This window comes from Octopus sinensis, linkage group LG3 (assembly GCF_006345805.1).
Source record: "Octopus sinensis linkage group LG3, ASM634580v1, whole genome shotgun sequence".
Taxonomy (NCBI): Eukaryota; Metazoa; Mollusca; class Cephalopoda; order Octopoda; family Octopodidae; genus Octopus; species Octopus sinensis.
This window is the reverse complement of record NC_042999.1, coordinates 22,611,172-22,638,176: the sequence shown is the minus strand read 5'-3', so window position 1 is coordinate 22,638,176 and position 27,005 is coordinate 22,611,172. Positions and strand designations below refer to the sequence as shown.

The following is a 27,005-nucleotide window of genomic DNA, read 5'->3' as shown; positions in this document are numbered from 1 at the left end:
GATAGATAGATAGAGAGAGAGGTGGGGAGATATGTATAGACGCTAACTTAAAGAATGTCTGAGGAGAAAGATAATGTTGAGACGTAGAGTAGGAAAGATAAACAAGAGCAGAGAGTGAGACATGTAAATAAGGAAAAAGTGAGTGTAGTGTGTATATAAAAGTAATAAAAATAGAGTCTACCGACGAGCAATGTGACATGTAACTAATCTTTTAGATTAGAGAAAGCATCGGTGTTTAATTAATCTTCTGGACAATAATATAATACATGTTTTTTTAATAAATACTGTCAAGTCTTGTGACTGTTTTGTTCTTTTCTAATTTTAGTTTTAAATATTTTAACTATTTTTGTATTGAATTTGGTCCAGAGGAGGGTGTTATGCTCATGGCTTTTCCAGAACTTCCGAGACAGGGAGATTACCACAGTTAAAGTTTCTCTTTTAATTGCGTTAATCTTAAACTGCAATATATGTCCGTTCTTCTGGCCATCCATACATAAATACATCCCTAGATATACACACACGCACACGTACATCACACATCGTTTAATATACACAATTAAGAAAAGGGTTACTAATAGTTCCATACTTTAGTGATACAATAATTTGGCAGATTTATATAACATGTTATGTACCTTTAAGCAATCTTACAGGCTCAATGCTTAGAAATATCATGGCATGTTATATAAATCTGCCAAATTACCGTATCTCTAAAGCATGAAACTATTTTGTTAATCGTGTATATTAAATATTTATTTTTCTACTGTTTGGACAACTCTTTTGTCGATATAACGGTTATAAGCTAAATACAACCGCAGATGGCAGCAACGGCGGTCACCAGTCAAGTTTCTCACCTATATCATCATCATCACCACCACCACCACCATCATTTAACGTCCACTTTCCATGCTGGTATGGGTTGGACGGTTTGACTGAGGACTGGCAACCAAGGAGGCTGCACCAGGCTCCAATCTAATCTGGCTAGGTTTCTACAGCTGGATGCTCTTCCTAACGCCAACTACACCGAGAGTGTAGTGGGTGCTTTTTACGTGCCACCAGCACAGGAACCAGTCAGGCGGCACTGGCATCAACCACGCTCGAATGGTGTTTTTTACGTGCCACTGGTACGAGAGCCAGTCAGGCGGCACTGGCAACGACCATGCTCGAATGGTGTTTTTTACGTGCCACCGGCATGGGAGCCAGTCAGGCGTTACAGGCATTGGCCATGACAATGATTTCACTTGACTCAACAGGGTTGAGGGTTGTCTCCCATTTTTGTTAACAATTTGTCTGGCAACATTTAATTCTTCTCTATTTGTTCAGTAACCTTTCATATTTCTTGTTGCATTCACAAAAGAAATCCCTTTTTTAGCATCTCTTGTGGCTGTAATTAGTGTAGCAGCTGCAGCAGAGGTGGTTGCATCTCTTTCAAACTTTGCTTGGTTTTATTTTTCTCTTTCTTTACACTTGTAATCGTTCTTTGGAATTGTAGAAGGTGTTGCCATTGAATTATGGATTTATTGAACTGTCAAATGTTTTGAAGTTGCAAACAGTAAAAAAGTGTACAGCCATGGCCAAAAGTCTGGAACATTTTTTGAAAAATAAAAATTGTTACACCCAAGTACAATTCAATTCAAACATAACTTTGGGTATTTAATACAAAAATTCTAATATTCAGACCTATGTTCCAAACCTTTGGCCAAATAATAATATACTTTTTACTCTTTTACTTGTTTCAGTCATTTGACTGTGGCCATGCTGGAGCACCGCCTTTAGTCGAGCAAATCAACCCCAGGACTTATTCTTTGTAAGCCTAGTATTTATTCTATTGGTCTCTTTTGCCGAACCGCTAATTTACGGGGACGTAAACATACAAGCATCAGTTGTCAAGCGATGTTGGGGGGACAAACACAGACACACACACATATATAAATAAAAAGGGGTTTGCATGATTGTGTATAGAGGGATATATATTATTCAAAGGAATTCCAGCTGTCTGTTTTTTATGTTTTATTTATAATTCTTTATAATATTAATGTAGAATATAGAATATATAGTAAAAAAATATATTCTACATTAATATTATAAAGAATATAAATAAAACATAAAAAACAGAGTTGGAATTCCTTTGAATTATATATATATATATATATATATATATATATATATAGATAGATAGATATATACACACACACATGTATATATATATATATATATATATATATATATATAATATATATATATATACGACGGGCTTCTTTCAGTTTCCATCTACCAAATCCACTCACCAGGCTTTGGACGGCCTGAGGCTATAGTAGAAGACACTTGCCCAAAGTGCCATGCAGTGGGACTGAACCCGGAACCATGTGGTTGGTAAGCAAGCTACTTCCCACACAGCCACTCCTATACCTATATATTGCAAATTAAATATAACTTTGGGCATTCAATATAAAAATTCTAATTTTCAGACCTATGTTCCAAACTTTTGGCCACAACTGTATTACCTTCAGTTTTTATATTTCTGCTGGTGAGGTATTGATGTTATTTACTGTAGTCAAAGCTATCTCAGTATTCTCAAGCTTCTGAAACATGGAACGTATCCCATCATCGAACATTATATTTAATTCCTTTTCCGCCATGCTTTAAAATAATCATCATCATCGTTTAACGTCCGCTTTCCATGCTAGCATGGGTTGGACGGTTCAACTGGGGTCTGGCAAGCCCGAAGGCTGTACCAGGCCAGTCAGATCTGGCAGTGTTTCTACAGCTGGATGCCCTTCCTAACGCCAACCACTCCAAGAGTGTAGTGGGTGATTTTATGTGCCACCGACACAGGTGCCAGACGAGGTTGGCAGACGGCCACGCTCGGATGGTGTTTTTTATGTGCCACCGACACAGATGCCAGACGAGGCTGGCAGACGGCCACGCTCGGATGGTGTTTTTTATGTGCCACCGACACAGGTGCCAGACGAGGCTGGCGAACGACTACGATCGGATGGTGTTTGTTACGTGCCCACGGCACGGAGGCCAGTCGATGCGGTACTGGCTACGGTCCCGTTCGGATGGTTTTCTTATGTGCCACCGGCACTGGTACCACAAGGATACAAATTCCATTGATGTTCATCTATTTTGATTTGGTTTGACTTGATTCGATTTGACTTTGATTTGACTTTCACTTGCCTCAACAGGTCTTCACAAGTGTCACAAGCAGGAAGGTATGCACAGGTGGACTGACTACGTCCCAGGTAGGGGCCACGGGTTATGGCTTCACTAGTCTTGCCGGGTCTTCTCACGCACAGCATACTTCCATAGGTCTCGGTCTCTAGTCATTTCCATGGTGAGACCTAACGGTCGAAGGTCGTGCTTCACCACCTCGTCCCAGGTTTTCCTGGGTCTACCTCTTCCACGGGTTCCCTCAACTGCTAGGGATTGGCACTTTCTCACACACCTATCTTCATCCATTCTCGCCACATGACCATGCCAGCGCAATCGTCTCTCTTGCACGCAACAACTGATGCTTCTTAGGTACAACATTTCTCTCAGGGAACTAACGCTCTGTCGAGTAAGTACACTGACATTACACATCCATCGGAGCATACTGGCTTCATTCCTCATGAGCTTACGCATGTCCTCAGCAGTCACGGCCCATGTTTCACTGCCATGTAGCATGGCAGTTCGAACACATGCATCATACAGTCTACCCTTTACTCTGAGCGAGAGGCCTTTAGTCACCAGCAGAGGTAAGAGCTCCCTAAACTTTGCCCAGGCTATTCTTATTCTAGCAGTTACACTCTCAGTGCACCCACCCCCACTACTGACTTGGTCACCTAGATAACGGAAGCTATCAACTACTTTTTCCCCTTGGAAAGTGACGGAAGTTGTTTTCTGCAGATTTTCGGAGGTCAATGCTCCCGAGCATCTGCCACATACAAAATCTATCTTCCCAGTTAGCCTACCTTTGACATTGCTGCACCTCTTATGTGTCCATAGCTTACACTGGGTACATCTTATAGAGTTTCTACCTACACCTTTTCTACAGATCGAGCAGGGCCATCTTCCTGAGGACATTTGTGGATTGCCTACCTTTCTACTTATTAGTACTTTGGTTTTAGCTAGGTTGACTCTAAGGCCCCTCGATTCTAAACCCTCCTTCCACACCTGGAACTTCTCCTCCAGTTCTGATAGTGACTCAGCAATTAGAGCGAGGTCGTCAGCATAGAGGAGCTCCAAGGGGCAACCTGTCTTGAATTCCTGTTATTGCCTGGAGGACTATGATAAATAGGAGGGGGCTGAGTACTGAACCCTGGTGGATCCCAACCTCTACTTTGAATTCTTCTGTGTACATGTTGCCAACCCTAACCTTGCTTACGGCATCTCTGTACATGGCTTGCACAGCCCTCACCAGCCATTCATCTATCCCTAGTTTCCTCATTGACCACCAGATGAGGGATCGGGGAACCTTATCAAAGGCTTTCTCCATGTCAACGAAAGCCAGGTACAGGGGCTTATCTTTGGCTAGGTATTTCTCCTGCAGCTGCCTTACCAGGAATATAGCATCAGTGGTGCTTTTCCCTGGCACAAACCCAAACTGCATCTCATCTAAACTAACTCTCTAATTAGTTGGGCTATGACCCTCTCCGTAACCTTCATTACCTGATCCAACAGCTTGATACCTCTGTAATTATTTGTATCTAGGGCATCACCTTTACCTTTGTAGCAGTTGACTAGTATGCTGCTACACCAGTCATTGGGTATGACTCCTTCGTGTATCACCTGGTTGACTATACGGGTGACTAGGTTATAGCCGACACTGCCAGATATTTTGAGCATCTCTGCAGTAATTCCTGATGAGCCTGGGGCTTTCCCTGTCTTCATGCTTCTAATTGCCTTAGCTACCACGGAACTATCAACTCGGATAGCTGGTCCCTCTGTTGGGTCAACATTCGGCAGACTCTCTTTATCCCATTCATTTTCTTTATTCAGCAACCTTTCATAGTGGCATCTCCAAACCTCTCTCTTTGCATCCTCATTTAGCGCAAGTGAACCATCATCCATGCGAACACACTTCTCTCCTACCACATCACGATTCTCTCTCACACACTGTCTTGCAACACGAAATACCTCAAGTCTTTCATCCTCACGGCGCAGAACATTGGCAAATTTTTTCTTATCCGCTTCCCCTCTGGCTAAATAAACCCGTCTCCTAGCTTCCCTTCTGGCTGTCTGATACAATTCCCTGCTACCACCGTTCTTCCAGTCCTTCCAAGCCTGTCTCTTTTGTCTAATAGCCCTGTCAACCACATTGTTCCACCACCATGTTACTCTGGGTTGAGATGGTACTTTGCTCCATCCACAGATCTGGTCAGTGGCTGTCAGCAGATTGTCCCGTAGAAATCTCCAGTTGTCTTCCACATTAAGTGAAGCTATATCCCCTTCTATTTCGTCAAAGGCTTCGAGTAGTATGTCTCTAAATCTCTGTCCATTTGCAGGATCTTTAAGCTTCCAGACCCTTCTCCTCCAAGCAGGTCTTCTTCTGGGCAACCATTTAGCTCTGATCCTGAAGTCGCTAACTACTAATCTATGTTGAGGAGTGTATTCTTCGCCTGGAAAGGTTTTGGCATTTATAATCAGCCCTCTTTCCCTTTTTCTGGCAAGGATGTAGTCAATCTGGCTGGTGTGTCTGCCAGAACGGTAGGTGACTAGGTGAGAGGAGAGTTTCCTGAAGTTGGTATTGCAGACCATAAGGTCATTTGCATCGCAGAATTCCAGCAGCCTGGTTCCCTCCTCATTACAAGAGCTGAAACCGTAGCCTCCATGGACGCCATGGAAGCCCCCGACATGTCCATTGAAATCACCTGCCATGAAGAGAAGGTCACTGTCATTTGTCAACGAGGTAGTTCGCAATAGGGTGTCATAGAATTGGTCTTTTTGTCCTTCCGGTAGCCCTGGTTGAGGGGCATATGCCGAGATGATGGTAGCTGTCCTGTGGTGAAGGACTAATCTAATTTTAATTACTCTGTCACTTACTCTGACTACCTCGATTACCTTACCTACCCATTTCTCCGCAAGAAGTATACCCATTCCCCTGACCCCGTCAGTGTTCCCTGCCCAGAAAATCTTGTACCTGTGTTCCTTGCCTGTGAGGAGCCTAGCGGAACCTCCTCTCCACCTTACTTCCTGGATACAACATACATCCACACGTCTCCGTTCAAGCAGCTCTACAATCTCTCCAGACCTACATTTCAATGTGCCAACATTGAGTGTGCCAACTCTGAGGGTGTGGGAGGTGTGGGCATCTGAGACCCTGGGATGAGGGGCAGCCGTGTCATGTACCTGAAAAGAAAGCTTGCATTTGGCAGATTTCATATGGAAACACTAGACTACAACCTGCATACATTTCACAATTTTTTGCGCTATATGATCAGATAAACCCTACATAGGTGCTAGTGGGGGTGGGGGGTAGTTAAGTAAGACAGGGGTACAACTTCCGGTATTGGTGGAGGGGGTGGGAGGGCAAGAGAGAGAGAGAGAGAACGTAGAGGCAACTAGTTTGAATATTATATTTAGGGGAAAATAATTAGATAAATGAAAGAGAGCCAGAGAGAGAATGAAAATAAATAATAAATACGGTATGATATATGATACGAGGGGGCAATATTTTGAGGGATAATGGAATAAACAACGAAGATGGCACTGAAAGAAACGGTAAACTTTAAAAGAATGCATGAAGACGCCATGTTTTAGCGAAGGGAAACGAAAGGGGAACAGATCAAGGTATCTAAACAAACGCTTAAAAATATGAAAGTAGCAGTTGAAGTTTAAAGTCTTAGCTGGCCATTTTGAAAATCCGTGTTTTCTCTGGAGGCAAAGCGAGTGAATGAGAGAGAGAGACGATCGTCCACAGGCTTATAAGGGAATTAGGGATTTGTGTGTGTGTGGAGGGGGGGGCAGGAATACGAGGGGAGAGAGAGCGAGAGAGAGAACATAGAGGCAACTAGTTTGAATATTATATTTAGGGGAAAATAATTAGATAAATGAAAGAGAGCCAGAGAGAGAATGAAAATAAATAATAAATACGGTATGATATATGATACGAGGGGGCAATATTTTGAGGGATAATGGAATAAACAACGAAGATGGCACTGAAAGAAACGGTAAACTTTAAAATATTTGGAAAATATTGAAATATTTGCTTTTTCCTCATAGTTCAAAAATATTGATATGCACCCCTTGTAAAACAGCCGGTGAGAATGAACGTGGCCATTAACAGACCAGAAAGATTGAAAATATTCTTACAACTTTTGGAGCTCCAAGTTTCCGTTACTTCACAATATGGCGACAATAATAAGGGTAATGGTTTCAAATTTTGGTTCAAGGCCAGCAATTTCTGGGGAGAGGATAAGTCGATTAGATTGACCCCAGTATTCAACTGGTACTTATTTTATAGACCTTGAAAGGATGAAAAGCAAAGTTGACCCCAGTAGCATTTGAACTCAGAACACAGATAAGGATGAAAAGCCACTAAGCATTTTGCCAAGCGTGCTAATGATTCTGTCAGCTTGCCACCTCAATAATAATAATAATAATAATAAGAGCACTCAGAGAGTACAAACTTCCACCAAGGTAACACCAATGTCCTCTTAACGATTAGCCAAGGATGGTTTTTAAAATGAGAATATCTGAAATAAACTCAACTGCTCTCACAAACGAGAATACTAAAAATGAACCCAACCGCTCTCAAAAATTAAGTAAAGAAACAGAAAAAATAATCCAGAATCCTTGTTCAGTACTGGATCAATCCCAAAATATAATCAGTTTGTGCTAGTCATGAGGCCAAACATTCCTGAAAGTTTTATCTGAATTCATCCAGTGGTTCTTGAGATATCTTGTCCACAGACAAATAAACAAACATGACTGAAAACAATGCTTCCATCTTCGTTAAGGCAGAGGTAATAACAAGAGCACTCAGAGCGTGCAAACCTCTGCCAAGGCAACACCAATGTCCTCACAACGATTAGTCAGAGATGATTTTTAAAATGAGAATATCTGAAATAAACTAGACTGCACTCATAAACGAGAATACTACAAATGAACCCAACCGCTCTCAAAAAATAAGTAAAAGAACAAGAAAAATAATCTGGAATCCTTGTCCATTACCAGATCAATTCCAAAATCTAATCAGTTCATGCCAGTCACAAGACCAAACATCTCTGAAAGTTTCATCCGAATCCATCCAGCGGTTCTTGAAATATCTTGTCCATGGACAAACAAACACAACTAAAAACAATACCTCCACCTTCGCTAAGGCAGAGGAAATAAAACAAAAAGCACATTTTTTTCTTGGTAATATTTTATCTCAATTTTTCCAAGTTATCATTAAGACATTTTGACTCATATTTGGTTTCATATTAATTGTCTTTTTTGTCAGCATAAATTAAATTTTGTTCATATTTTTCTTTTTTTTAAATGCTAGCATAGTATGGTGCGACCACTTTACTTTTGTAACAGGTTGTTCTTATAATGTTAACTATGCACCAGTAGAGCATTGAGCGAAGTAAGGGTTCATGACCAGTTAGGCAGAGTTATGCGGTACCTTGCTTTGAAGCGTGGTCACAATAGCTCTGACAGCAGAGTTTGAAACAGCAACCCAGTAACTACTGTGATTTACCTTAAATAAATAAATTAATCATAAATATTAAATTTCTAAATATCTCATAGAGATATGTACGGTGGTGGAGCGATAGAATGGTTGTATACTGTCAACTTAACGTGACAGTCCCGTAAAGGGAATTACACCACCGCTGTTTGGCCCTAGGAAGCATCGCACACTTCCTGTCAACTTTGACACATTTCTTGTGTCCTTATATTTGTGAAGACGAGGTAAGCACCCCCTTGGCTGGTGGGGGTGCTTGCCTCCCCTTCACAAATATAAGGACACAAGAAATGTGTCAAAGCCGACAGGAAGCGTTCGATGCTTCCTAGGGCTAAACAGTGGTGGTGTAATTCCCATACAGGAAATAAATTAATGTTTTTGTACTAATATGAACTTTTATTGTTTTATATATTATATCTCAAAAAAATAATTTTTAGTATTACTGTTCGGATATTCTTTATAAATGTCAAGCACTCAGTCAACAGGTGAGAATGTTACTAGTTTTCCTCGGTACACAGACTGAGTCAAATAGAATCCGCTAGTCTTGGTCAAAGGAGATATGCGATCTCAACTGAAGCAAAGAGTAAATGAAGGTTGTTGAACTGTAGGGAAATTCTGGTAAATGGTTAAGTCCCAAAATGAGAGCAACAGGATCTTTCAGCTTGGAATAGGATACAGAGCCTGTAGGTGTTGATGTTCAGATGTTCTAGACTGTATTTGTTCACTTGGTGACAAGAAATCTTACCAATCGTCTTCGTCATCACTGTCGTCAGTGATTCTGCTACTCTTAACAGCCATGTCCATTACATCTCTTATTCCTTCTTTTTTAGGACAACATTCTAATGTAGTTTTAACTGCACCAACTTCAGAAAGCATCCATTCAAGATCTGGAAAGACAAATAAATAAAAATATATTAATAAAAAAAACAAAAAAACAAAACAAAAAACCCACACATGCACACAAACAACACACTGTCTTTGTCATCATTATTCAATCAATTAATGCACCCTTTTAAAGCCTAGCCAGGCTCATGGGCCCAGTTTCCCGGTTTCTATGGCGTATGTATTCCCCAGCTGGACGGGACAGCAGTCCATCGCATCGATACTCATTTTTGCCAGCTGATTGGACTGGAGCAACGTGAAATGAAGTGTTTTGCTCAAGAACACATACATACATATATACGATGGGCTTCTTTCAGTTTCCATCTACCAAATCCACTTACAAGGCTTTGGTCAGCCCGAGGCTATAGTAGAAGACACTTGGCCAAGGTGCCACGGAGTGGGACTGAACCCGGAACCATGTGGTTCGTAAGCAAGCTACTTACCACACAGCCGCTCCTATGTATATATATATATATATATATATACACACATATATACAAGGGGGTGCTGAAAAGTTCCTGACTTTGGGTAAAATAGAGGAAGATCATTTAATTATGATTTTATTCAACATATTCCCCTCTCAGATTCACACACTTATTGCAGTGGTCCTTCAGTTTTTCTAAGCCTTGTAAAAGAAACTTGGAAGGTTGGGCCTTCAACTAGGCCTTTCATGAGACCCTTAAAGCCAGAAACCTTTCAGTACCCTCTTGTATGTAATCACTTCTAACATATGCAACAAATTTTTGAAGGAGCATAAATTGACCCCAGTATTTAACGCCTACTTTATCTCACCAGATTAAGGGAGAAAGGAAGAAAGGTAAGATTGAAGGTGGCAGGTTGGACCCAGAATGTAAAAGAAAAAAAACAAAACCCCGCAAAAAGTTAAGCTGAATGTAATTTGGATTAAGTGTCTTTGTTCCGAAAGGTCATGAGAGGTCGTGACCTATAACACTTTCAAAGGTTGAAGGTTTTTAAAAAAATATTTTTGAATTGCTTATGAGAAAGAAAAATATACTTGGAGTTATTGTGTCGTGGTTTTTTAAGCACCTGAACAGCTTTGGTTATGTATCTGAGAGAGCAGACATAATCAAAAGTATTCCAGGTGTGATCATTCCATCTTCTACCTATGCCCAGAGAACCTTTAGTAGACATTTCCAGCAAGTCAAACGAATACATTGGCTTGACAAGTAAATCCTCTTTTAAGATGAAGAGAATGCAAAGGGAGGTAACTGCAAACTGTCCAATTCATTCTCATAACAGAAACATAACTGATTGATCCAGCATATTACTGGTACAAAGTGGCAGAGAGAGTAATTAGAGCACTGGATAAAATGACTTGTGGCATTTTTTCTGGTAACCAGTGATTTAAATTCGATTCTTATTTCTTTATTGCCCACAAGAGGCTAAACATAGAGGGGGCAAACAAGGATAGACAAAGGGATTAAGTCGATTACATCAAGCCCAGTGCGTAACTGGTACTTAATTAATCGACCCCCGAAAGGATGAAAGGCAAAGTCAACCTTGGCGGAATTTGAACTCAGAATGTAACGGCAGACGAAATACCTATTTCTTTATTACCCACAAGGGGCTAAACACAGAGAGGACAAACAAGGACAGACATGGGTATTAAGTCGATCACATTGACCCCAGAGAGTAACTGGTACTTAATTTATCGACCCTGAAAGGATGAAAGGCAAAGTTGACCTTGGCGGAATTTGAACTCAGAACGTAATGGCAGACGAAATACAGCTAAGCATTTCGACCGGCGTGCTAACACTTCTGCCAACTCGCCGCCTTTAAATTCAATTCTCGCCAAAGCTAATTTTGCCTTATATTCCTTTGAAGTTGATAAAGTACCACTCTAGAGTGGCAAAAGGGTAGAATTGTTACAGTGCAAGATAAGGCACCTTGGGGTAATCTGTGCAGCCATTCACATTTTAATGATAATGTCTATGATGACACTGGTGCCAAGCTGCACTGCACCTTGCATTTTCATTGGATAACATCAATGCTGTAAATAGGATAAACCTGCATACATGGACAACTGCTAGCCTTCTATCATAATCACCATCGTTTTAACGTCCACTTTTGCATGGGTTAGATGGAATTTGTTGAGGCAGGTTTCCTACAGCCTGATGCCCTTCCTGTTTTCACTATTTCCTGTAACCAGCCATGGACATATTTACATAGAAAACGGGAAATAAAGCACACCATTCATATAACAGTGGCACCTATTTACAACAATCACATGGTGTCAAGACAAAGAGATATCAACACACACACACATGCACACAACGGGTTTCTTTCAGTTTCAGTCTATCAAATCCACTCACAAAGCTGGACCATAGTAGAAGACCATGAAATGGTACTCAATCTATAACTATGTGGTTGGGAAGCAAACTTAACTACAGAGCCATGTTTATGCCTTTCAAAAGAGAGAGAAAAAAAGTAACAAAACAACAAAAACTGCCCAGGCCATTGTAGCAAAGAGGATCATTACACCTTTACATACAAAAGTCCTGGATTCGTGGTACATATTCACATGTCAAAATAGGAGCTAATAACCAAGCCTCCTCCTCATCATCATTTAACATCTGTTGTCCATGCTGGCATGGATTGGATGGCTTGACAAGAGCTGCACCAGACTCCAATCTGATTTGGCAAGGTTTCTATGGTTAGATGCCCTTCCTAATGCCAACCACTACAGAATGTGCTGGGTGCTTTTACGCAGCACTGCATGGACACGCTTATATGGCACTGCATGGACACTTTATGAGGCAGCACCAGTAGGGACTGATCTTAACACTTTTGCTGTGGAATATGGGTTTTCTTGAGTACAGCAAGGCACAAGGCATCTCAGTCCTTTATCATCTTGCCTGAAAGGCTCAGCATCCTGAGGTCATTCCTCAGTACTTCATCCCATGTCTTCACGGGATTCAGCCTCAGAAAGCAGGAGAGAAAATTGAATATTCTAAGCCATTTAGCATGCACCATTTTTTTTGGAGAGGTGGGGCAAATAACATGAAGTATAAACCAAGAAAATCCAAAAGAGTGTTTGGAGATTATAAGTGTTACTTACCATCAATTGTTAGTTTCATTCCACCAAAGGCAAATGGACCAACAAACTGCTTCTTTATATTTCCTTCGAAGTATACAAAGATGGTGGGTAAGTTTTTGTCGGGGTAATTTGGAATACAGACCGACGATATGCTCTTGATGAATTTCGTCTGTGGGAACTTACGTGCAAGGCCAGTTAGATGTTGGTTTATGAGCGTACACAATGGAATACTACAACAACAAGAACAAAAACAAATTATTGTAGAAAATTTTTGAAACAGCTGTAAAGATTTATGTGGGACTATATTTTTTCTTCATCAAATGTTCTTATGTAACATCTTTCATGCCATGTATAATTTACCTGCTCATCATTTCTCTCTCTCCCTCATATATATATATGTGTGTGTGTCCTATCACCACTTGACAAATGGTGCTGGTATGGTTACATCCCTGTAACTTAGCGGTTTGGCAAAAAAGACTAACAGAATAAGTACCAGGCTTACAAAAAATAAGTACTAGGGTTGATTCATTCTTCAAGGCGGTGCTCCAGCATGACCTCAGTCTAATGACTAACACTATCATCATCATCATTATTTAATGTCTGTCTTCCATGCAAGGGTAGGATGGTTGACATGAGCCAGCAAGGTAGAAGACTACCCTAGACTACTGTGTCTGTTTTAGCAGGGTGGACTCAGTGCTTTTTACGTAGCACTAGTACAGGCGGGGTTAGTTTTGGCGTGATTTTTAAACAATAAAATACAACCAAAAATAAAATTGGACAGCGGCTTCAGTCCCATTGCATGGCAAATGTCTTCTACTATAGTATCAGGATGACCAAAACCTTGTGAGTGGATTTGGTAGACAGAAACTGAAAGAAGCCTGTCGTATATATATATATATATATATATATATATGTGGGTGTATATGTTTGTCCCCCCAACATCGCTTGACAACTGATGCCATGACACTGCATCCTTTAAGGCCCTCATGCTTCCCGAAATCCGTCGAAACTACACCTGATTATATATACACTTTAGATGAGTTGTAGTGCACCTGAGCACTGTACACAATTATTATTATTATTATTATTATGTAACTTAGCGATTTGGCAAAAGAGACTGATAGAATAAGTACTAGGCTTACAAAAGAATAAGTCCTGGGGTTAATTTGCTTGACTAAAGGCAGTGCTCTAGCATGGACACAGTCAAATGACTGAAACAAGTAAAAGAGTAGAATAGTTGAATTTTCAGTAATACCTAAACAGACAGTTATTTTACTCACCCACATTTATAGACATGAAGGATGACCCACACTCCTTCGCCTGCTTTGTTAACTTCTGTAACATAATCTTCTTTGGAAATTTCTAAAACATCCCCATATTTTGCAGCCAGGTTGGCTGCTTTCATTTCTAACATGCGTTGCCGTCTGAAAGAGAGAAGGAACAAATAGGATAAAGATCATTAAATATGGGCACATTACATTTAGGCAATAGATGTAAACTGTCAAAAGTATTGCTTATTCATTATCATCATCATCATCATCGTTTAGCATCCATTTTCCGTGCTAGTATGGGTTAGGCGGTTTGACCGGGGTCCAGGAAACCAGGAGGCTGCACCAGGCTCCAGTCTGATCTGGCAGTGTTTCTACAGCTGGATGCCCTTCCTAATGCCAACCACTCCGTGAGTGTAGTGGGTGCTTTTTATGTGTGACCGGCACAGGTGCCAGGGGAGGCTGGCAGCGGCCACAATTGGTTGGTGCTTTTTATGTGCCACCGGCACGGAAGCCAGTCAAGGCGGTGCAGGCATTGGCCACGTTTAGATGGTGCTTTTTACGTGCCACCGGCACAGGTAACACAACTACAATTCCCATTTGATTTATATTTTAATGTTGATGTACTTGACTCAATAGGTCTCCTGAAGCACAGCAGGTCACTCTATGATCTAAGGTAAGCACAGCAGGTTGTTCTGCAATCCAAGGTACTTTGGATGGGCTGGGGCTGCTATGTGAAACTGGTGCAGGAAACAACCATGAACTCACATTGTATTGTTTAGAATTAACCATGCATTATCATGCAGCTTTGAAATTTTGATAATGTGATTGCTTAGTTTCGGAATAACAGTGTATGTGATAGGAGTAAGAGGCTGGATCTGGCCAGTTTGAGTATAAAACGAGCAGAATATTTGCGCCAAATATGGCCAGTTTAAATGCTAAAGGATTCATACCCCTACTTGGACTTTGGATACCTTTAGCCAAATCACTTGGTACTAAGCATGCAAGTATTGTAGTCTGAGAATAAATGCATTGCTTTCTAAAGCAGAAACTCATCAGTTATGGAGGTCTTGTAAAAAGAGCTATGGGCACTAGGTACAGGAGTGGCAGTGTGGTAAGTAGCTTGCTTACCAACCACATGGTTGCGGATTCAGTCTCACTGCGTGGTGCCTTGGGCCGACCAAAGCCTTGTGGGTGGATTTGGTACATGGAAACTGAAAGAAGCCTGTCGTATATATGTATATGTATATATATATATGTGTGTGTGTGTGTGTTTGTGTTTGTCCCCCCCAACATCGCTTGACAACTGATGCTGGTGTGTTTACATCCCCGTAACTTAGTGGTTCAGCAAAAGAGACCGATAGAATAAGTACTAGGCTTACAAAGAATAAGTCCTGGGGTCGATCTGCTCGACTAAATGTGGTGCTCCAGCATGGCCGCAATCAAATGACTGAAACAAGTAAAAGAGTAATATCCCAAAGTGCTCAGAACTGTGAATCTAGATGCCCATCCCCATAAGAGTTCCCACTGAGAAAACCTGTATTTAAATTCAGATAGAAACTGTACCAACCTGTATTCTTGAAATATTCGCTCTTCTTCTTCATCTATTTCATCTTCTTGTTCATCTAATTCATCAAGTGTTAATTCTTCTAGGGATTTGTCTGTATAACAATAATAATAATAATAATAATAATAACTATGATGATGATGATGATAATAATAATTCGTTTATTGGCCACAAGGGCTAACAAAAATCAATTAAAACATGTAGGGACAAATACAGGACGAAAGTTACAAAAGGGTTTTGTCTGGTTGAAAAAAAGTCCGTGTAAAAATGTGAAATAACAACGAAAATATAACAATTAAAACTCCCAATAGGGGGAGGCGCTTCGAAAGGTTACTCCTGGAAAAACCCATAAAAGCCACGGGTGCCTGGTCAAAAGAGGGGTAGAGAGCCCATTTCTCTTTTTATATTATCTTTTTATATCACAGGTGTATCCTCACTATTGTCATTGGAACATTGGGTTCAATACCACCCAATATGAAAAAAACATTTGAAAACTTTAGAAATACCCTACGATCTAGATGTATTGCAAAAGTTGGCATTACTTGGAACTGCACACATATTGCGTAAAGTACTGTCTGTCTGAGGGTCTTGTTGTGTGACTTGACAAACAAAACAAGCCACCCAGTAGACACAATATCTTCAATCAACAACCTCACGATATTGTATATAGTGTCATGTCTACTACTACTACTACTACAACAACAACAACACCACCACCAACAACAAATGCCCTGATGCAGTACCAGGCAGTGGCTCTCATGGCTTCTGATCTTAACTGATTGGAAGTGTTATCATGTACATTGTTTTGTCTTGGTATAAAAGATGGGCTACAGCAAATATTCTGCCCAATACCACAGATTTGCTTGTCAGTTGTTTGACCATAACCAGTTGACCATGTCCCTTAGTGGTTGACTATATGTATCTCGGATCATGAGCAGAAGTAGTGGGAGAGCATCCTATCCATGCGTTGAGAAGGATTCTTTGGGGTTTGAATAATTCACCTCTGGAAACATGGGTGTTTCGTTCTACATCCTTAAACAACCCTTATTCAGGGAACTTTTGAGTAGGATGGGCTCTTCGACCAGAAGAAAATTCTAACTGGGCCCCACCTGCAAGGTCATGTGCTGTTTATCTTGATATGAGATCACCATGTCGCGCACATATGGTTGTGATGCATGTGCCATGTGTACCCTTATCAGAAGGGTAGTCATGATGGGTATACTGGGCTTCATATATTTTTACCCCAGTGTCACTTTGATGGCATGCACTGCTCTCTCACTCACTCAATAATAATAATGATTTCAAATTTTGCCACAAGGGCAGTAATTTTGGGGCAGGGAATGAGTTGATTAAATTGGCCTCATTGTTCAACTAGTACTTATTTTATCGACCCCTGAAAGGATGAAAGGCAAAGTCGACTTCAGTGGAATTTGAACTCAGAATGCAGCAGCAGATGAAATACCGCTAAGCATTTCGCCCAGCATGCTAACGACTCTGCCAGCTTGCTGCCTTATATGATAACAACAACAACAATTTACTGGCACTTGAGCTGGTGGCACGTGAAAAAACATTTGAGTGAGGTCGTTGCCAGTGCCACTGGACTGGCTCCTGTGCAGGTGCCACATAAAAAGCACCATTTGAGCATAGCCGCTGCCAGTACTACCTGACTGACCCTCGCGCCGGTGGCACGTAAAAGCACCCATTGCCCTCTCAGAATGGTTGGCATTAGGAAGGGCATCCAGCTGTAGAAACTCTGCCAGATCAGATTGGAGTCTGGTGCAGCCATCTGGTTTGCCAGACCTCAGTCAAATCGTCCAACCCATGCTAGCATGGAAAGCGGACATTAAATGAATAATAATAATAATAATAATAATGAAATATCTTACCAGTTGTTTTTTCCTTAATGGTGCTTTCTACAAGTTTAATAATCTCATCTTCTGTGATTTCTTTCTCTTCTTTGGGTGGTAGAATACCTTTTGCCCGGAGAACATCGTTCCACTGAGTGTCTTCATTTGGGTCCTGTGGGGGAGATTTAAATAAGGTTTCTTCATTAAAAAACTCACAAAGAAATAATTCACACAATCTCTTGCCTGCCTCCTGGAGAAATTACTTCTTGACATTTGTGCAGAAACAAACAGTTTATGCTATACTCGAGTGTGGAAGGCTATGGAAGAATGAGGAATGGTATCGGCTGTATACGAGTGGATGTTGCTGGAAATGATGGCAAGTAGGTAGGTTAGTGTATAGAACGAAGAGTGTGGGAGACAAAATCAAACCTTGGGACACACCAGAGTTAATGGTATGGAGGTCAGATAGAGCTTCATTAGCACTGATCACGATAGGGCAGATTGAAGAGAAACCGCAAATCTATGAGATGGGTGAGGTTCTTAAGCTGGAAGTTTTGAGTACCAGACATGGTCCCTTTACAGTTCTATATTTAAGAGATGAGGAATTATGTACGTTATTTATATTCAACAGATATTTGTCCTCATCTTGTTTGTTGTTAATACGTTTCGGCTGATATACCCTCCAGCCTTCATCAGGTGTCTTGGGGAAATTTTGAACCTGGGTTCTCATTCCTAAGGTATTTTTCGATATTATTATTATTAATATTGTTATTGTTCAGGTCACTGCTTGGAATTGAACTCGGATTCTTGGGGTTAGTAGCCTGCGCTTTTAACTACTATGTCACATGCCCGTGTGCTGGCCCACGGGCATATGGCATAGTGGTTAAGAGCGCAGGCTACTAACCCCAAGATTCCGTGTTCAATTCCAGATAGTGACCTGAATAATAATAATATCAAAATTACCTTAGGAATGAGAACCCAGGTTGGAAATTTCCCCAAGACACCTGATGAAGGCTGGAGGGTATATCAGCTGAAACATTGTATTAACAACAAACAAGATCATCATTATCATCATCATCATTTAGCGTCCGTTTTCCATGCTAGCATGGGTTGGACGGTTCAACTGGGGTCTGTGAAGCCAGAAGGCTGCATCAGGCCCAGTCTGATCTGGCAGTGTTTCTACGGCTGGATGCCCTTCCTAACGCCAACCACTCCGCGAGTGTAGTGGGTGCTTTTTACGTGCCACCCGCACAGGAGCCAGACGGAGCGGGCAAACGGCCACGAACGGATGGCGCTTTTATGTGCCACTGGCACGGAGGCCAGACGGGGCGGCACTGGCAACGGCCACGATCGGATGGTTCGCTTACTCGTCACCGGCACTGGTATCACAGCCGCAATTTCCACTGATGTTGATCGACTTCAATTTTGGTTCTGATTTCTGATATCTGATTTGATTTGGTTTGATTTGATTTTGATTTTCACTTGTCACAACGGGTCTTCACAAGTGGAGTTTTGTGTCCCAAGAAGGAAAGGTATGTATAAGTCGACTGGCTACATACCAGGTAGAGGCCACAGGTTATGGTCTCACTAGTCTTGCCGGGTCTTCTCACGCACAGCATACTTCCATAGGTCTCGGTCTCTAGTCATTTCCTTGGTGAGACCTAAAGTGCGAAGGTCATGCTTCACCACCTCGTCCCAGGTTTTCCTGGGTCTACCTCTTCCACAGGTTCCCTTAACTGCTAGGGTGTGGCACTTTTGCACACAACTATCTTCAGCCATTCTCGTCACATGACCATACCAGCGCAAAAGTCTCTCTTGCACACCACAACTGATACTTCTTAGGTCCAACTTTTCTCTCAAGGTACTTACACTCTGTCGATTATGAACACTGACATTACACATCCATTGGAGCATACTGGCTTCATTTCTTGCGAGCTTATGCATATCCTCAGCAGTCACGGCCCATGTTTCACTACCATGTAGCATGGCTGTACGTACACATGCATCATACAGTCTGCCTTTTACTCTGAGCGAGAGGCCTTTTGTCACCAGCAGGGGTAAGAGCTCTCTAAACTTTACCCAGGCTATTCTTACTCTAGCAGTTACACTTTCAGCACACCCACCCCCGCTACTGACTTGGTCACCTAGGTAGCGGAAGCTATCAACTACTTCTAGTTTGTCTCCCTGGAACGTGGTGGAAGTTGGTCTCTGCACATTTCCAGTGTTTATTGCTCCTGAGCATCTGCCACAGACAAAAACTATTTTCCTAGTTAGCCTTCCTTTGACATTGCTGCACCTCTTATGTGTCCATAGCTTACACTTGGTGCACCTTATAGTTTCTACCTACACCTTTTTTACAGATCGAGCAGGGCCATCTACCTGAAGTCGTTTGTGATTGGTCTACCTTCCTACTTATTAGGACTTTGGTTTTGGCTAGGTTGATTCTAAGGCCCTTCGATTCTAATCCTTGCTTCCACACCTGAAACTTCTCCTCCAGTTCTGATAGTGACTCAGCAATTAGAGCAAGGTCATCAGCATAGAGGAGCTCCCAGGGGCATCCTGTCTTGAATTCCACCGTTATTGCCTGGAGGACTATGATAAATAGGAGGGGACTGAAGACTGAACCTTGGTGGACCCCAACCTCTACCCGGAATTCTTCACTGTACTCATTGCCAACCCTTACCTTACTAGCAGCGTCTCTGTACATGGCTCGCACAGCTCTCCCTAACCATTCATCTATCCCTAGTTTCCTCATTGACCACCAGATAAGGGATCGGGGGACCCTGTCGAAGGCTTTCTCCATGTCAACAAAAGCCAGGTACAGGGGCTTAGAGGACAAATATCCATCAAATGTAAATAATGTACTGTCCTTTTAGTTGTCATGAAACAGGAAAGTGGTTGACTGATTTTTTTCTTTTTCTTTATGGTACTGAGAGTGTTAAGGTGCATAGCTCAGTGGTTAGAGTGTTGGCCTTCAAATTGTGAGGTTGTGAGTTCCATTTCTGGACAGGCTGTGTGTGGTGTTCTTGAGCAAAATTTATGTTAATTAATGTTCCAAACAGTAGCTTAATAACAATGAAGTTATTTTACAAAATTCTTCATCATCATCATCATCGTTTAATGCCCGCTTTCCATGCTAGCATGGGTTGGACGATTTGACCGAGGTCTGGTGAATCAGACTCCAATCTGATCTGGCAGAGTTTCTACAGCTGGATGCCCTTCCTAACACCAACCACTCCGAGAGTGTAGTGGGTGCTTTTACGTGCCACCAGCACGAGGGGCCAGTTAGGTGGTACTGGCAACGGCCAAGCTCAAATGGTGCTTTTTATGTGCCACCTGCACAGGAGCCAGTCCAGCGGCACTGGCAATGACTTCACTCAAATGATTTTTCATGTGCTTCCAGCACAAGTGCCAGTAAGGCGATGCAGATACGATGGCGACACAGAATTCTATAAATTAATAGGAACAAAAAAGATGTATTTCAACAGAAATATGGTAACAAAAGGGATAAAACAAGAAACACCTGACCTTCTGGAAATGTTACCCGCATTAGAGACAGGGTTTCTCTCTCCTCTGCTTGTAACAACTGAATCCATAGCTAAGCTCTTTGCGAGTTTATCTTTTTATTTTCCCTGGCTATAAATAAGAGTAAAGTTGCTATGCCAATTATCATAGTAACCCTGTGCTACAGAAATGACAGGTTGTTATTCCTGGTAAGAATTAGCATAGAAAACTACATCAGTTCCCCAAATTTGAAAACAATTAGAACAGAATAAAAAAAAAATAGAAAACCGTGACAGCAACAAAAAGGATTCCAAGCATGTGGAAATACCTTTGTTGAAACTGGACACATAGGATGAACTAAAATACCTAAGGATGTATGTGAGTATGAGTGTGGAGTGCTGAAATTTTAACCCTTTTGACAACACTATCACCTGCATACTTAAAAAAGGTATAAGATATCAAGACCTCAAATAACCTGATTTAAGTTTTAATCAGACCATGGTTTAGTAGGAAGTAAATTGAATTTACTATAGTTTAGGATTTCTGAGTTAAACATTGCTGGTTTTGACTCTGAAAAAAATTATTATTTTCAAAATAGGTGCAGGAGCGGTGGGTGTGTGGTAAGTAGCTTGCTTACCAACCACATGGTTCCGGGTTCAGTCCCACTGCATGGCACCTTGGTCAAGTGTCTTCTTCTATAGCCTCAGGCCGACCAAAGCTTTGTGAGTGGATTTGGTAGACGGAAACTGAAACTTAAGGTGGCGAGCTGGCAGAAACGTTAGCATGCTGGGCGAAATGCTTAGCAGTATTTCGTCTTCCATAACGTTCTGAGTTCAAATTCCGCTGAGGTTGACTTTCCCTTTCATCTTTTTGGGGTCGATAAATTAAGTAACAGTTATGCACTGGGGTTGATGTAATTGACTTAATCCCTTTGTCTGTCCTCTCTATGTTTAGCCTCTTGTGGATAATAAAGAAATAGAAAACTGAAAGAAACCCGTCATATATATGTGTATGTATATATATTTATATATATATATACTCCTGTGCAGGTGGCATGTAAAAAAACACCATTTGAGTGTGGCCGTTTTCAGTACTGCTTGACTGGCCCTTGTGCCAGTGGCATGTAAAATCACCCACTACACTCTTGGAGTGGTTGGCATTAGGAAGGGCATCCAGCTGTAGAAAATCTGCCAGATCAGATTGGAGTCTGGTACAGCCATCTGGTTCACCAGTCCTCAGTCAAATTGTCCAACCCATGCTAGCATGGAAAGCGGATGTTAAACGATGATGATAATGATGATGATGTATGTGTGTGTATATGTTTGTGTCTGTGTTTGTCCTCCCAACATTGCTTGACAACCAATGCTGGTGTGTTTATGTCCCCTTAGCGGTTTGACAAAGGGGACCAATAGAATAAGTAGTAAGCTTACAAAGAATTAGTCCTGGGGTCGATTTGCTCGACTAAAGGCAGTGCTCCAGCATGGCTGCAGTCAAATGTCTGAAACAAGTAAAAGAGTAAAATTGTGCTGGTGCCATGCAATAAGCACTCGTGCCAATGCTATGTAAAAAGCACCCAGTACACTCTATAAAGTGGTTTGCATTAGGAAGGGCATCCAGCTGTAAAAAGCAGACAATTGTCAAGTGGGCAAAAGCAGACAAGTGGCAACTGGGCAGCTATCTGGTTTGTCAGCTCCTGTCAAACCGTCCAACCCATGCCAGCTTGGAAAATGTTTCTTTGTTTCTTTTGTTGCCCTACTTTTGTCATGTGAAACCATGCAACTGACAGTAACTTCCTCATTTTTGATTTCATTTATTTTTTTAACTATCTACCTGGTTCAGATGCAAAAATTTAAATCAGTCATTATATTGCGGCCATACTGGGGCACTTCTTTGAAGAATCTTTTGTCAAAAGTTTGGCATTTGTTCTATCGTTTATTTTGCTGAACCGCTAGGTTACAGATACATAAATGCACCAGCATCGGTTGTCAAGTGATGGTGACACACACAAATGGCAGGCTTCTTTTAGTTTCCCACTATCAAACCCACTCACAAAGCTTTGGTCAGCTCGAGGCTATAGTAGAAGACACTTGCCCAAGGTGCCCAGAACCATGTGGTTGGAAAGCAAACTTCCTACTACACAGCCACACAAAACAAAATCACAACTTCAATTTTATTTTTCTTATGGAAATGTGTACTTTTGAAATTCCACAGACACATATATCTTATTGTAGTGGACGTAAAGAATGTGGACTGCACCCCACTTTGGTTTATTTAAAAAAATTTTTTATTTACAGAATCCCCCATTTCTGGAGTGCGGAAATTCTGATTCTCCAAAAAAAAAAAAAGCATTTAAAAATTTTAATTCTCCACCAATTCTTCAATTTTCTCTTTTTTCAGAAATGTTTTTTTTTTTTTTTTTTTCCGAAATACGTAGAAAAATACGGGGATTATGATTCTGAAAAAAAAATTTGTAAAATTTTAATTTAACCCCCCCCCCCAACCCTAACACTAACCCTAAAACTAACAATTATGGGGAGGATAAAAATTTTTAAATGCCGTTTTTTTTTGGCAGAATCAGAATCTCCGTACTCGAAAATAGGGAGATTCCTTAAAAAAAACACAACAAAAAAAAAGAGGTGGGGGGGGGGGATGTGGTCCACATTCTTTACGTCCGCCTCTTGAATTCTTTCGAATCCTTAGAGCAGTGGTTCTTAATCCGGACAGTAGCGACCCTTAGCAGAGGAGTGTTTTCCACAGGAAAAAAAAAAAAAAAAACTTCGTCGGGATTAGAATATAAAAAGTATGTTGTGTTATCAGTAGAAAATGTGATCAACAATGTAACATAGGCAGTACAAAAAATTACAATGAGACACGTGCTGAACGGGATAGTATAAGAAAACCACTACAAAAGTCAGAATCTGTTTGATAATTGCTCACCCCACACCGTGTTTGTTTTATTTTGCAAAATAAACGAAGAGGGCGTTTGTAAACCGTTATACTGCGAAAAACGTTAAGTTACGAAAGGCGAAAAGCCAGAGCACGAGAGGGGCGACAGTTAGAGATGACAGCAGTGAAATTTGACACATAAAGCGAAATTTAAACAATATTAGGGGTTAATTCCAGGCCTCAACCTTTTCGGACATCCTGTCGTTTTTCCTTTGATGTTATATTTACTACGGATTCTGAGTTTAAATCGAATGCAATGAAGAGTACACGAAACTATTCAAACTCTAAACGCCATGCAACTGAAGGGCTTTTCCTTATATGGTAAGAGCCCAACTCCGAACGATTGTTTAGAGTCGACACACTTGTAGCTCTGTAGTTTTATTAACAAGAAGACAAGATGAGATAATAAGTGACTAGTACTATAATTACTGCTAAAAAAACAAAAAACAAAAAATTCCCCAAAACTTTTCGATGTCGAAAAGCGTCGTTTCCCCTCCCCCCCGTTAAGACTTGATTTTATGCATTTAGTGTAATTACCATTATAATTTTAAGAATATTCTATTTATAATTTCTAATGCAAAAATTAGCTTAATACCTTTACTGTCTCTCATATCAAACAAATTATGTACGTTTTATCGTAAGCCGTAAAAAGAAAAAAAAATCTGACAAATATAACATTGCGATTGTGAAGTGTCAGCTTCCTTCACTACCAAACTATTAATCGTAAGATTTTCAGAATATTCAAAGCAACAAAACACTCCTAAACAGCAGCGAGAGAGCGAGAGGGGTCCTTTATAAATTATACTTAAATGTATGAATATAGAGAATTTTCGATTAGTGTTGAATACAAGTGGGGAATTAATCGGTTTATTTGCCTGGGGTTGTAAACTATTTGTTGGATTGTTTAAGCCTGTAAAAGCTAATACACCAGTATTAGGAATAAAATTTATAAATTACAAAAGTAAACAGAGAAGAATAATGTAAAAATGTGTAAGAAAAAGCACACACAGTCCCTCAATCAGATAGATTAATTTCTACTCTAGGCACAAGGTCCGAAATTTTTGGGGAGGGGGCAGTCGATCAGATCGAACCAGTACACAACTGGTACTTAATTTATCGACCCCGAAGGCAATCAGACACAGATTGTCAGATTTAGTGAAGGACAGTGGTGGTTGAACGGCGTGTTTTAACGTTTATTTTTTATCCATAGGAAAAATAATAGTTTTGGTACATGTTTTCCGAATGCCAGTAGAATGACTATTCAAAAGACTATCCTTGATTCAACATAGGCACGTTATATTCAATGCTGGCCTATCCTTAAATTGGTTACAATTTACAAAACTCTGATGGCATGAAAACTGACAGATCAAAGGTTTTACGGGTAGATTTACGAGTTATTACAGGTCTAGAATCAAAATGGTTTTCTGCTAGTATTGTGTAACTTAATAGCTACGATCTGAGTGCCATTAATTCATATGATTCATTATAGTATATAATGAATCCTTGGCTGATTAAAAATTAACTTTTGTCTTATCTAGGAGATAAAAGACATTTACGAGGTAGTTCCCGAGGTGAATTTTCCGAGTCCTCTCCCCCAACATCCCTTTCGCGAGTGCGCATTTTTTAAGGTTTTTTTTTCATGTTCGTTTAGAGCAAGTTGTTTTACACCTATTACACTATTTTTCTTTTGTTTCTTTGCTCAGGTCAAACGAACAATTTCTTGTATTCCTCCCCCACCACATAAGGCTAGCAATAGTTACTCCATAACACCATCAAGTTAGTAGCGTCAACCGGTAATCGTTCGGATACTCTCTATATATATATATACAAATGTGAAACTATTTAATAGAAAAAAAAGATGAAGCTTAGACTTACTTGCATTATAGCCACGCGGTCTCAAAGACTTTCACTTATGACACACCTTACAGAGAGAGACCTAATAAAGCGCTTTCAATTTATTTCTCGGTGCGCTACCAGAAGGGGGAGATAACTCTAAAGACTTCCGTTAATCACTTTCAAATCACATCATAACAGACACTTGCAATCTAATAACTTTCCTTTAAGCCTTTATGTATATATATCATAAGAGTATTTATACATTTAATACATTTATACATTCGGACATCCTCTCGGGGTCATGAAATGAAACAAGATACTGTATAATCTTACTTAACCTAAAATAACAGATAATTAAGATTTCTGCTGAAGTAGAAGTAAAAGAGAAAAGTAAAAGTAGTTAAATATGGTTGTTTGTAAGTATTTTCTGCAAGGAAATTGCCGTTATGGTTATAAATGCTGGTTTGAACATACAAAAGGCGGCGGTGGCGGTGGCGGAGGCGGTGGCGGCGGCGGCAATAACAGTAAGTCAAATCAATTTCTTTACGTTGTTTACGTTTACCTTCAACTTGACTTTCGTCGCATGTTTATTCCTCTTTTGGGGGGAAATGTCGGTCGGCGATCTTTCGTCTCTAGTAGACCTTTCCGTCGATTACACAACATACTGTCTGTCTCCCACATCCCATCAAACACACACACACACACACACACACATGTACATCAATGCTCCCATGCACGGTAACTTCAAAAGAACTTCCCTCGTCATACAATCGCTTTCTCTTAGTCTCTTTCGCTCTCATTACTTCAAAAGTTCTCGCAAGCCCATATGTAAAAAAAAAAACAACTTTTTTACGGAAATCGACGGAAAGGTCTACTACAAACGAAAGATTGCCGAAATGGCGCTGCTTTCATTATATCTCCCATCAAGTTCTGCGTAAAATCTGTGTGCGTCTTGAATGAATATATACTACGTATTTTTTTTTTAAACAAACCCGTTCCAGATAAATTTTCGAATGTGACCGAACAACGTAAAAGTTTTCATTTTGTTTTCTCTGTTGAGACTCTGGTGAAAATGATCAAACTAAGTTGAAATTAGATGAAGAAATACTTAATTGCGTCGGTCAAAATACTTCTTTAGTTTCACTTTTTATTTTCCTAACGTTCTTATAATAGCCATCTCTTCATTTCGTGTCAGCTTTGAAATTTCTTTTTAAAAATTTAGTTTATTAAGCTCAGTAAGTAAAAGCTAGTGTTTTTGCTTACTTCGTTGTGTAAGACGTTTCATACCATATTCACATCGTCGTATTATATATATATATATATATATATAGATAGATAACATGTAATTGTATATTTCGTTCTTTGAACCAAAAATGAAAGTAATATGTATATAAATTATTAAGGTGGCTTATTCGCAATTTACAACCAAGACACGAGTATAGACGTG

General features: G+C 40.5%; 2 protein-coding genes across 3 annotated transcripts in view; one reads left to right on the top strand and one right to left on the bottom strand.

Moving 5' to 3' along the window:
* Nucleotides 1-9,110: 9,110 nt before the first annotated feature.
* LOC115209297 (phosducin-like protein 3) lies at nt 9,111-25,754 on the bottom strand. Of its 2 annotated transcripts, none has more exons than XM_036500882.1 (6): nt 23,908-24,045; nt 17,312-17,444; nt 15,429-15,519; nt 13,871-14,014; nt 12,612-12,820; nt 9,111-9,537 (listed from the first exon to the last, which is right to left on the bottom strand). In XM_036500882.1, exons 1-6 carry the CDS (start codon nt 23,917-23,919, stop codon nt 9,392-9,394), a joined length of 735 nt encoding a protein of 244 aa, XP_036356775.1. In that variant the 5' UTR covers nt 23,920-24,045; the 3' UTR covers nt 9,111-9,391. The 2 variants fall into 2 exon arrangements, with proteins under 2 accessions (XP_036356775.1, XP_029633494.1); XM_029777634.2 differs by lacking the exon at nt 23,908-24,045 and adding an exon at nt 25,598-25,754 and having other exon boundaries at nt 9,392-9,537.
* Nucleotides 23,943-27,005, top strand: part of LOC115209296 (nucleoporin NUP42-like) — a 29,949-nt gene continuing 26,886 nt past the window's right edge. The window contains exon 1 of the mRNA XM_036500881.1: nt 23,943-24,043. Coding sequence (XP_036356774.1) covers nt 24,016-24,043 — 28 coding nt within the window. The 5' untranslated portion in view covers nt 23,943-24,015. The remainder of the gene's footprint in view (nt 24,044-27,005) is intronic.

What these genes read in the sequence shown, in the direction of transcription:
- LOC115209297 (XM_036500882.1), bottom strand. An exon ending in CGAATATTTCAAGAATACAG is followed by an intron (nt 14,015 to 15,428) that starts GTTGGTACAGTT and finishes TCTCTCTTTCAG; the next exon opens with ACGGCAACGCATGTTAGAAA. An exon ending in CTTCATGTCTATAAATGTGG is followed by an intron (nt 12,821 to 13,870) that starts GTGAGTAAAATA and finishes TTGTTGTTGTAG; the next exon opens with TATTCCATTGTGTACGCTCA.